Raw genomic sequence first — 12,845 nt, 5'->3', positions numbered from 1 at the left:
AGTAAACTTTTAAGGTTCACACATGATCATCAACAGTGGGCCTTTTTCACCGGCTCAGAAAAAGTGAAACTCTCCCATCGCTGCATTTGTTTTGCATTTGTTGTACAGTTGCTAGTCACTGTGGGGGGGAAAAACACTGGCAGCTTTGACTCTTTCACGCCAAATTGTGTTAAGGACATGCTGCTGTGCTATAGTGACGGTGTGTTTTCAGAAACAGTTGGCTGGACAGCTCGCCAAGCTGAGCAAACAGGAGGCAGTGACCACGATTTACCCAGCTCTGTAGCCTCTGTATTTAGTCTTTCCAGCCACCACTGCTAGCAAGTGCCTCAAAGATAAGGTGAAGAAGCAAGTAAAAATAACGTAAAGACCTCATATGTGACGTGCTGAACATTTTCAGGTAAGTGTAACTCTGTAGAAACGGTTGCTATGGCTCCCTCTTTTTTTGCAAGTTTTCCTCAAAAATACATAGTAAAGCAGATACAACACGAGGCGAAATCGAGGGAAAAGTTAATGATTATCGAGTACTAATAGGAAAATTGTATGGAAACTATCAATACCAGATTAATTTGTAACATGATTATGTAATTCCGTTCTTGCCTGTGAGAGAAAAAAAGGAGTTCGGCCACAACAGGTGCCTTTCAGATGACCTTCCCTTCTCTTAAAGATAGCCTGTTTTTGATGTTGCCACTTGCTTTATTACATTATAGATTATCTGACATCCTCACAACTACTTTCTTCTATAAAGGGCTTGGCTGCATTCATACCACATATTATTCACTTTTCTGACGGTTTAAGACACTCAGGTGAAGTTAAAAACACAGACAGGACTAAAACGTCATAAGCTGGCCTATACTGCTTTGCCTGCCCACACTCCTAGCACCTTAGCTTTACTATCACACAGGAAGCGCACACCAATTACATCTCCTTGGAAAGTATTGATAATCCTGTACATGTTGCAACACTATCCTCCATTGACCTCTGGTAACATGCTATTATATGTGGGAGGGCTGGAAATGACTGGGTGGGTGATAACAGGGTCATAAAAGTAGCTGTCTGAATATATCCGATGGGAGGCAGAAGGGAAGCAAGGCATCAGTGACACCCTCTCAGGTGAGTAAGTCGGTTTTTTTAAATCTTTTGGATTCATTCATAGACTGCTGTGGCATCGGGGTAAATACTCTTATTACCGTTGATGTGACCACAAATACTCGCTTGAGAGTTTTTGTGTTTTTTATAACTGTATTTACAAATCAGTGATTTCTTGGTGATATCGAGCCATGACATGGAAATTCATTTAGGCTCAATTGGCATTTATTTAAAAATATATTTTTTATTATTTTTGTCTTGTATAATACATTATACCCACATATTATTGATGACTGAGTTTGATTGAAGTTACTCTTATCTGTCTCACATGATAAATTCAGGATTCATGATTTTCTGTCTGCAAGTGAGAGATTTTAGAGAAATTAACTCACCGTCATGTTTGTGCTTTTATGTTTTTCATGCAGCTTTTGACCTGAGGAGTCTCTTTGACTACGTCAATTTATTTCAAAGCACAATGAAGCTGAGTCTTGTTCTATCGGCTTTTTGCCTTCTTACCACAGGTAAAAAAAAATTACAATACATAAACCTTTAAAAAAGATCCTTTTAGAAAAGGGAAGACAAAACCTTTTTTTAAAGAGAGTGTGAAGAGAATAACTAAAGATTATTAATTAACTGTTATTCACACACAAAGCATCACAACAAGATTATCTTAAAAACATCTCTGGCCACTTTGCCCTCAAATGGAAGCTGACTGAAATATTCGGTATATATACATCAAATAACTTTGTTTAATTCATAGTTTATGATTTTTTTTTAAAGTTGAAAAAGTTTTTATGGTTAATTTCGGCCACATCTATATCTAGACTGACCTTTCATTTTTTGTGTGAAGGATGATCTGTTTCATGGTGTTAGCATAGAATCTAATCATAGTTGTAGCGTACCATCGTAGCGAATTTTAATGGTGGTGGACCAAAGTTAAAGCATTTCCCGGTAATCAAAGGGAAGGTTGATGGGAGGCCATGTAGACAGAGTAGGAAATGTTGAAATTCTTGAAAGGGTTAGGCCTTCGGGGGGGGGGGGGGGGGGGGTTGTTTCAATAGCGTCATTAGAGCAAAGGTTGAGTTTATTATCTATGACATTCTCCCATTAAGAATGCAAAGCTGTAAATAAGTACTGAACTCCATTATCTTGATATTGGACAATAAATGTCAACGGCTGAAATTTGAGATCTTTAATCTGGAAACATTTTTAATAAATTTTAGAAAATGTTTTGTTTAAAAGAAAACATGTGTTAAGGCAGAAGTTGTGACTAGTTTCTGTGAGCATCACAGGAACAGAGGTTTGTTAACCTTTTGGGAAACCTTTGTATGATCTTGCCTTTTAACCCTTTTTGATCTTCCTGTCAGTATTTCTGTGTGGAGGAGAGAACATTATATCAACTAGCATCGCACCAAAAACCACTGCCTCAACTAACGTATTCAGCACGACCACAGACAGCCCATCCAGCACGACCACAGACAGCCCATTAAGCACGACCACAGACAGCCCATCCAGTACGACCACAGACGCCGCATCCAACACCACCACCATTATCCCCACCATTATAACTAATTCTACTGAATCAGTTCCTACAACTGAGATTGTTCAGGAATCCAATTCAGGGCTTTCACCGGGCGCTATAGCGGGCATCACCATCGGCTCCATTGCCGGTGTGGGAGCAGTCGGTCAGTACTACACACGAGCATGAATTTACCATCATTTCTGCTTCCTCTATCACATATCATCTGTTATTCATTAACCAGGATGGCACTGGGGATGAGCCATAGCAACCGAGAATATTATTTACAGATACAGGAGCCTATTGGCACGAAAATATGCAAATATAGAAGGAAATAAGTTGTGAAAATTATGAAAATGTATTAGTGATAGTTGTAAAGGATTACAATATTCTTAGGAAAGAAATTGGTTCTCTAAGATAAATGACATGATAGAAAATAATAATTGAGACTTTTGTTACAGTGTTTCACAATTTTGAGTATTTAATCAGTAATTTCTCGACTAGTCTTGGACTCATATTTGTTTTGCGAGACATTAATAAATGAATAATAGTTAATCCATTTTTATTGCAGGTGGTGGTATCTTTGGTTTATTGAAGTACACAGGGAAGATCTAAGACCAGCTGTTGCACAATAAGGATCGAAGTGGATGTAGATCGTCAGATGAAACATGTCCTATCCTGAGATCAGACTTAATCCTGACCATGCTGAGTGGATAGAGTAAGGCCTAAATGTCTGAATGGCTCAAGAAGGAATAAACTGATATATGTATAGTATATGTATATTCAAGATTATGATCTCATGGGCCAAGAGGAAGACATAATAATGTCTGTTTCACCACTTTGCTATTTTGATTGCTTGACTGATGGCCAGAAAATAATCCTTAGCTGATCAAAACATTTACATAATAGTATGAAATGTATTCATATTTTATTTGATATGTTTATCTTATTGACAGATACTACTCATCTAGTCGGTTAAATGTATTTAATTTTATGAGTTAATCTTCCTAATGTCCTTCACATTTGATGTTTTGTTTCAATATAAAGGGTAGACTGTTTAACTATAAAAAAGGTTTTTTGTATAGAAACAAGAATACATAAGCTTTTGTGTTCATTTATAAAGGTAAAAAATCTTTGTAAGTGAATACCGATATTTCCTTTAAGCTAAATAATTAAATTTTATTGATAACATTTTCTTAAGATTAATTTGGCATTTTGCTCAAATACTGTAATTTCCTAGTGAAAAGCTTTGCAATCACTATGTTGTAAATTAATAAATAAATATAAAAATATAATATGCTTTCTATAGCTGTCAAATAAAAGTGTTGCTTGAGCCATCTAGGCTATTGATTTATACACATACTTCCTTTAGTAGCTGAGTTATTTGCTTAATTTATGAGTTTATGACTTTACCACCCATAGGCTTGGTGCTTCACTTTATGGTACAATGATGGTTAGGATTGAGAACAACAGTCTATCAGTGAAAACAGATTGAGAAAATAATGTTTTGTTTGGGACTAGCTAAGTTTTTTGCAAGCTTTCAAACACCTAGCGTTTCCTCAATAATCTGGGTCTTGCATTGTTTGGTTTTATGCAGTTTTGTCTCTGAGACACTTGCCCAGCTCATGCTAGCTTGATGAAAAAGAATTTAATCTTTGACATATAACAAATACAGTCAAACACAAAAAACAATGAAACTGACATGAAATATATAATGTTCTAGTGTTAGCTAACACTATAGTGTTAGCTAGCGACCAGCAAATGTAGAACTTTTTTGTGAAAATCTACAAGAAGAAAAGAAAACTAAAAGTAATCAAACTGTACTTGAAGTAAATCCAAAATGCCAACTATGACAATTATGTGCCCAAAACTTTGGTGTGAAACGATTGATGCCATACTCATGGTTATGGTAGGGTGACCAACTGTCCTCTTTTCCCTGGACATGTCCACTTTTCACGTTCTGTCCGGGCCATCTGGGAGGAGTTTTGAGATCGATGAAAATGTCCGGGTTTTTCTATAGGCCTACCCATATGTGTGACGTCATCCCAAGCTGCTGTTTTGTGAGTGGTTGTTCTGCGCTCACAGACGGGACAGACGGCGCTCTGATGATGTTTAAAAGATGCCAAACCGCAAGTGAAGCATTTCAGATCAACTGCAAAAGAAATTTCCTCGTAAAGTCCCAGTACTGGTAAAAAAAAAAAAAAATTATACAGATGAGGCCTTATTTCTGTACCATTATTTAATTTGAGGGGTTTTTAAGTTAATTTTTAGCACTTGTTTACTTGAAAAAGCCCATATGACATTTTTTATTTCAACATTCATTAACCGCACAGAGAAGGCATCGTTTAAATATGTTAACATTTTCTTTAAGCAAACAGTATCATTAAAGTTCTTCATGACTGGGCCAAGTGTCCTCTTTTTGGAAATCAAAATATGGTCACCCTAGGTCACCCTAAGGAAGATAGTCAGTGGGTACTGTTAATACCAGTACTTTCTCAGATAAACATTAGCAAAAAGGCTGGAAACGGGTGAAATACAGCCTAGAAAATTATGCAATTAAATTGGTGCTGTCAGCGTTAATCTCGTTAAAAAGAAGTTAACGGCATAACCACATTAATGCGGCAAATCTCAGTTAGCGAGTTAATGCGGATCGCCCCGTGCGTGGGGCTGCACGGCGTTAGCGCGGTTAGCTTGTTAACGCGTTAGTGCCGTGCAGTCCCACGTTAACTGTTAACGTCATTTTAAAAAAAATTAACGCTAACAGCACTAAAATAAGGAAAAAGTTCTGTTTATTTAATCTACACAAACACTAATTTAAAAAAAGACTTTTTGAATAAAACAGGTTTTTAACATGTTTGAATTTTCCCTACAGTCAACTGAGGACATAAAAACTAACTCAGCAGATTTTATTTTATTTACTTAACATTTATTTAACCAGGATACTGTCCTGGATAAGATAGATAGCAGTACAAACTATGATGGTCGCACACACTAGGAATACAAACGCACGCACATATAGACACACCAATCCTCATGTGAAATAGCCCAGTAAAATACAGGAACGACATCACTGTCTGTCTGAGGCTAACAAACAGGGAAGGCAAAAGTTAAGTTACTACCACCAGGTCATTTAAAATCACCTTAAATTAATTTGGTTTAATTTAGTGGTGTACAAGACATAAATAAGTTGGTGAGTTATGTCAGGCTTAAAGTCACCATGATAACTTCTGCTGAAAGCAAAACTGGAGCAGGTTATGTTCAGAGCTTTAGTTTAAAATCATCTGGAGGAGCCACTTTTCACCAGTTCATCATTTTACAGCAGGTTTTAAGTGTGACCCACATCCTCTGCAGGGTGACTCATGTGTGCAAGTTATTAACCCTACCTTACTAACTTCACAAATGATGTCAAGCTGTAAAGTTACAACAGCACAAACTGGAGGTGGATGTGGCCAAAGGTGCGGTCATTATAACATCAAATTAAAGCTGAATAGGTTGCTGGACTGTAACTTTTAATGTTTCAGTGTATCCAGTGTAAAGTTTTAGAGCTCTAATGTGAACCATACATCACTTCAAAAATAAGCAGCAGCACTGAGTGCTCATTCGGCAATAAAGGTAATTTCAATTAGAATGTTTATTTTACTGCTCTATGTGCCAGGTTAACGATTTTGTGGAGCATTACCCCTGCAGTTTTTGTGTGTTCTAGTTTACAATCATATTTTTATATTCCTTATAGATATTTTATCACTACCATTATCGGATAATGTCTCTGAATTGGACTGGGTGTCACTCATAGGGATCATTTTGCGAGGAAGAAGAGTCACATAAAAAACCACACGAGTGTGTACACTGCCTGAAACAGATTAAAAGAGAACGTTAATAATGACTACCATCGCTATGCCCATTATCTCAAGCTGGGGTTTTTAGGCCAGCTAACAAAAGAAAGCCAAGCAATATTTAACTGTTTCTAGTGTTCCTCTCGGCTCCCTAAGATTTAAGCAAATCTGCTTTTTCCAAATTCAGCACGAACTTTCAGGACAGTGAGGTACTATTCAAGCAAGAATAGTTGCCTTTAGCTAGTCTCAAAAGACAGAGAGGACGAGAGTACAAAGTAAAAACACAGTTATTTTATTCACCAACTGCTAAATGTTTAATGCAGCAAAGGGAGAGTCATCATTTACAGCTGCTCAGTATTTTTATTGAGATCTTGACTCAGCCTCAGAGTCATGGACTGTAGTGATACAGTTTCAGCTTTAAAAAGTCAACATGATAATCCTCTCTGCTAGATTTACTCATTTTACCTCTGCGCACCAAGTGCAGATCGTCCATATCACAGCTTATAATCAGCTACGGATATGTTCTGGTAAAACCAAACTGGAGATCGTTTCACGTTTCAACATAAAGTTAGTAGAACTTTAACTAGCACTGGGGTCAGATAGTGCTCCCACTACCACTTTGAACACTTAATGTGAAGTTAATATTCAACATTCAAAGGGTTATTTATTGTTAAAGAATTACTTACAATAAGGTCATTATAAACATTACTTATAAGCTGACCCCAAAGTAGACACTGATGAAAGCTGCTTAATCTAAAGCAATGGTCTTGATATAAGTTGAGGTGACCGGTGGGCCAAACTCCCACAGTGTGAGGTCTGCATTGTAAAGTGGACTTTAGCCCAGGTGACAGCTTCATCATTTTATGGTATGGTCATTTGCTATGGAAGTGTCAACACTGGGAGTGCTTGGTAACAACATCTAAAACAACATTTCTCCCCATGCAGGCAAATAGCTGTTAATACCCTGAGCTGTGTGATCAGCCCATATGGTGAGCATGGGCGCCAAAGGAACTGCGTGTGCATGGGGGAGGGGAGTGTCCTGCCTGTGTGTGTATGAAAGTGGAAAGGACATTTTTTACTGACTATGGGCTTATGTAATGTTGTGTTATATTATGGGCTCGTTTTTCTGACAAGCAGCCTCTCAAATTTTATAAATAACCAAACAACCAAAGAAAATCATCGTTCCCACAGATGTCACTGGCATATCATCAAGTAGATCTGTAAGGGTTGATTTATAATTATTTATTTTTCTCGTTTTGATCCTCCATCTAAACCAGGGTTGCAAACATATGGACTGGGGCAGCCAAAACTGGCCTGTGAAAGGGTCCAGTTTGGTCCACTGGTTGGCTTTGGAAAATGTGAAAACTGCAAATGAGGAGGGAATAAATTATGGACTTTAAACAGTGTTTTCTGCAGTTCTACAAGGACATGATCCATAGTAGTAATAGATATACAGTAAATGACAGAAATAGAGATGTTTTTCTTGTTATTATTCCATTAAAATAGTAACAGAAAAGATCCTGTTTTTTCAACTTGCTAATATCAGGCTAGCACTACTCTACAGTACCAGCAGAGGGAGATCTTTTATTTCAAGCCGACATTAAAATGATAAAAGGATCAAAGGACAGCCTTTAAAGAGACATTAATAACACATTTACATGTAAATACATATTAGCCAACTAACTTAACCGTTTCTGGCATTGAAGGACCCTGGAATGTACTTCATATCCTTGGTCACTGTTGACTTCTTGGCTTTAAATACTGTATATTATCTCCCCCTACTGATACTACAGCATCTGCATGTGTGTCCATTTCACACTTTGGAGAGATCAGTGTGTCTATTAGACATTTTGCCGTGATATCAATGTGAATAACTGGGGAGATTGTACCAGATACAGTAGAAATAAACACACAAATAAACACCGGTCCCCAAACTCACACCTCTAGACCTCTTCGTGGGGATGTGACAGAATGTCCAACTGACAATGACCCCCGACATTTTTCTTAATTTCTATTGTCTAATTTTGGTGAACTTGTGTGAATTGTATACTCAGATTCCTTGTGGCGCCTGGTGTGGTCTTCTGCTGTTTCTTCTCTGGTAATAACAAGACATTTACGAGAACAGAGAACTGCTGCTGACTGGATATTTTGTATATATTTTTTAAAAATCATCTTTCTTCACCATTGCTCAATTTGAACTCCGGGCCATCGTGACCATGTCTTTATTCCTAAATGCATGGCTTGCACAGCTGATTAGATATTTGCGATAATGAGCAACTAAACAGTTTTACATGGTCATGAGTGTACTTCTGTGTTGCTTTCACAGTGGGTTAAAAATAGAACATTTTCTGAAAATTAACAAACATTTTTGTTTTTAATTATTTGATAAAATCACAGTAAAGAGATGCCGGTACTTTTTTCATGAGTAATTTTACACTTTAAGGAGCCGTTCTGACAATTTTCTTTGATTTACTGCAGAAACTTTTCATTATAATGTAGAAAAACTGAGGGGTCTTCTTGAAAATTCATAAGAAATATCAGGGATCCGATGTCCATTTGAGGTATTTAATTGGGCAGTAGTTGCATATGGGTCTGCCATGCTTAAGCTCAAAGGGGACTGAATATTGCTCACAATGTAAGAAGAGTTTGGCGCGCCTTATCTAAAGCCTCAACATGCATTTTAGATACAACCCAAACTAGTCTTCTCATAGATTCTTCTTCATTAATTAGCATTTACACATCAGATAAATCTATTTTTATTAACAGGTTATGTATCACCGTTCTTCAATATTGTTAGTTTAGACTTTACCCAGATGTTTTAGACCCATATCAAACACCTCTTTTATTTTTAAAGTCTGTAAAAAGGCTTCAGTTTAATCACATAGACAGGAATCATCATCAAGGGTTTGATCAAAAACAATCAGCATGAAACATTTACTCTCATTTCACCATGAAGCTCATTTTTTCTCATGCACTAAATCAGGAGTATCCCTGTCCTTAACAGTGAAGCACTTTCACCCTTTCATAAAAGCCCAAACTAGCTCAAAGCACTACCTGAAACAATCAGCAGGACAAAGTTGAAAAGGCTTAATGATCATAATGATCAGTGAATGAATAAATCTGCATCGCATCTATTTTCATTAAATGGACCACATCCAATTTATAACAAGCTGATAAATACCAGTCCCCATGTACCCACAGCTCTTGTCTTCAAGGCTAACGACGAGACACTGATCCCTCTGACCATGTGTGCTAAAACTCAGTTTGTGTTGCAGTGGTGATAACACTTAGGCCTGCTCTGATAACTTTATCTTTGCTCCTCACAAACTGGCCCAGTCACAAACAGATCATCTGTCCCAGCCCCTGAAACCTAATCACACACACACACACACACACACACACACACACACACACACACACACACACACACACACACACACACACACACACACACACACACACACACACACACACACACACACACACACAGAGCTTTTCCTTCAGGCGTTAACCTGCTCAGTGGCTCAAGGATAAGAGTTTAAGTCAAAGTGGGGGAGAAAAGAAGAGAGGATGGTGGAGGTGAATACAGCAAAGGTTCCCATCCCGGTTAGACTGATGTGTTAGTTTGATTATATATTAAAAATAACAATTAAATATTCAATAATATTAATATTAATAATATTAAATACTTTCCTTTTTTCATGAAAAGTATTGTTCCCATTAAACAGAATAGATTAATTGCTTCACAGCAGAGACAGTATCCGCTAAAGGTTTGAGAGTTGCTTCAGAGGTTCCTGGATAAACTTCTTTCTAGTCATCAATGAATGTTGCACGACTGCGCAGAGCTCCCTCTAGTGGGGGAAGACCTACATGATGAATGTGGCTTTAATGTGGGTGAAAATGGTCATTCTCCCTGCAGTTTTAAGCCTCTAATTGATATTTAGCACAGAGGAATTTTTTTGGGTAAATTACTAATATTAATTAATATCTTATAAAGTTGATGGTAAATAGAAGGATGTTGTGTTTTTACACTACTAGCACACTCAGAAAAGTAGGTCATCTTGCTTTATGAAGCTGCAATTCCTTACATAATCTAATCTAATCTAATCTGGGATTCTCCGCCGTTTGACCTTAGAACTGAAGAAGCTTCTCGGATTAGAGGTGAAACGTCTTCAAACAACTTAAAGAAGTCCAGACGCTTTTCTTTCCAAGCTCCTTAGACTACGCTGACCTGGATGACTGAGAACCTTCACAGACAAACTAATCTGTCCTACAAGCAATACAATTTAGAGCTGCACCATTAAGCATCATTTATATATCTAAAAAATGAAATGAGCCAGAATGGTACGAAACTGATTAACTCTGAAAAACATCAATATCTACAATCTTCGTCAGTTTCAGGGTTTTTTTGAGGTGTGCCACAGTAGTACGAGAAAGGTTAAAAACATGAAGAAAACTTAAGGCAAATGAATATGATTCTTTACTATTTTAGGGAAATACAAGAAACAATACTTTGCAGACTCTGTTTTACTGTGTTTGTTTAAATGAAATGCAGTTTGATTCTTTTTTTATTGTTTAACAAAATGCATTGAAGTAATTTTTCTGCCATGTTTGGCATCTGAAGCGGGCAAAAAAGGGGACATTAAAGGGAAAATCTTACTTATTTTCCTCTGGCCTGTCCTCTGTTTGATTGTTTTAGTAAGATTTACCTGAGTTTTGGAACTCAGCTGCAGAAATAAACCCCTTCTTTTGATTACAGTGGAAGTAAATGCCTCTTACCTTGTGGTGCTCAAAGGTAATAACATTTATTTCCAGAAATCATGACCCAGCTGCTGAAAGAGAAAATTCAAAGGTTCTCCACTCTTACATCAAAACACTTTCATCAAGGTTTGAGGATCTCTTTAAGTGACTGGGTCATGATTTGATAAAATGTATGTTTTGGCGAGCTTTGAGCATCACAGTGTAAGTGCCATCTGTCATTATAATCAGGGGAATGCAGCATTTCTACAGCTGTTATCTATAAAAATAGGCACAGTTTAGATCAGCCCAATGGATGGCTTTGCAATATATTAGTAAGATCTAGTGCCTTCCAGGTCATTTCTCTCGAGGACATGATGACATCATCAGGACACACTTGTTTGTTTTTTCTAATTGTGCTGTTATGAACTTTAACATTCAACATGAGCAGTGCACAGCTACCACGCACCTGGTTACCAGGAAAACTGGCAAAGCCTCTGCTTTTATAGAAGTGCTCACCTGCTGATCAGTTAATAAAGAGCATTTGATCATCAGCACCTGAGTGCTACTGTCAGCTGATCTTTTGTCAACTGACCAGGCAGCCCTGCATGTTTTGTTTTGGCAGATTTTTAAGCCAGATGCCCTTCCTGATGTAACCCTGAGAGAATTTAGGTCTCTGGCTGGACGCGAACCAGCAGCTTTTTGCTTGCCGAGCAAATATGTAAACCTCTTTGGAAGGAATGAAGGTGTAGTTGATGATTAGTGGATCACAAGTGACTGGTGAGACCAAAATGATACTCTGGAAGGGAAAGTGTTGATTAACAGGAGTTGGGACACCCCCTGTCTGGATGGATGGATTTATTGCATTAATTTGACTTCAGGGTCGCTGTAAGGCCTAAAGAGCCACTTGTCTCGTACGATGTACACAAAGGCACTGCCTACGGTGGCCCGAGAGGCCAAACGGACTGCAACTTCAGAAACTTAAGACAACACCAGCAATAAGAAAAACGCTGCAAAAGCACACAAAACACAATCAAAATAGAAAAACGACAAAAAGAAAAGAGAAATAGGAAAAAAGATTTCCAAAAGCACAAGGGAAGTGTTTCTGGGGAGACAATAACCCGACGGACCAGTTGCAGGAACCCAAAACATGCTAGGTGTGTTTTATCATGATTCATATAATACTGATGACGGACTTTTAGCCTAATAGTTAGGCTAACACACTTACCTTTCATCTTTTCTTTCCTCACAAAACCGATAGATCCTCCACTTCTTTGAAGTGTCTCCCAGCGCAATTCTTAGCATATTTTGGTTTCTGCAACTGGTCCGTCGGGTTATTGTCTCCCCAGAAACACTTCCCTTGTGCTTGTGGAAAACAGTTTTTTTCCCATTTCCGTTGTGTTTTGTGTGCTTTTGCAGTGTTTTTCCTTATTGCTGGTGTTTTCTTATGTTGCAGTCCGCTTGGCCTCTCAGGGCCACCGTACACCGTTCTGCAGAAAGTCTTAATCAGCACACACTGCTGGTGACTTTCTATGGGCTCTTCTGTGTATTCAGCTCATTCTAATTTATTCAACTGGATCAGCAAGTGTCTGCTGCACGTGACACGGGATTTCTGCTGTGAAGTGTGAAAATAAAGGGTTAATTAATAAAAATCACACATGCAGGGCAAG

The 12,845-nt window shown here is 37.9% G+C and overlaps 1 protein-coding gene across 2 annotated transcripts; it reads left to right on the top strand.

Moving 5' to 3' along the window:
- The first annotated feature begins 276 nt into the window (after positions 1–276).
- Positions 277–3,900, top strand: LOC146661160 (uncharacterized). Of its 2 annotated transcripts, none has more exons than XM_085419692.1 (4): positions 277–397; positions 1,512–1,607; positions 2,454–2,771; positions 3,177–3,900. In XM_085419692.1, the coding sequence occupies exons 2-4, from the start codon at positions 1,562–1,564 to the stop codon at positions 3,218–3,220; spliced, it is 408 nt and encodes a 135-aa protein (XP_085275818.1). In that variant the 5' UTR covers positions 277–397; positions 1,512–1,561; the 3' UTR covers positions 3,221–3,900. The 2 variants fall into 2 exon arrangements, with proteins under 2 accessions (XP_085275818.1, XP_085275817.1); XM_085419691.1 differs by lacking the exon at positions 277–397 and adding an exon at positions 1,049–1,110.
- The last annotated feature ends 8,945 nt before the right edge of the window (positions 3,901–12,845 follow it).

Source organism: Rhamphochromis longiceps, linkage group LG10 (assembly GCF_057381845.1).
Source record: "Rhamphochromis longiceps isolate RC_006_pf linkage group LG10, R_longiceps_female_GT1.1, whole genome shotgun sequence".
In the NCBI taxonomy this organism is placed as follows: domain Eukaryota; kingdom Metazoa; phylum Chordata; class Actinopteri; order Cichliformes; family Cichlidae; genus Rhamphochromis; species Rhamphochromis longiceps.
The sequence above is the reverse complement of the archived record's forward strand: the minus strand, read 5'-3'. Positions and strand labels throughout refer to the sequence as shown.

Bases quoted from the DNA above. Each gene is read 5' to 3' on its own strand.
- LOC146661160 (XM_085419692.1), top strand. From the start codon at position 1,562: ATGAAGCTGAGTCTTGTTCTATCGGCTTTTTGCCTTCTTACCACAG. The intron at 1,608-2,453 runs GTAAAAAAAAAT...TCTTCCTGTCAG, and splicing joins TTTTTGCCTTCTTACCACAG to TATTTCTGTGTGGAGGAGAG. The intron at 2,772-3,176 runs GTCAGTACTACA...TTTTTATTGCAG, and splicing joins TGCCGGTGTGGGAGCAGTCG to GTGGTGGTATCTTTGGTTTA.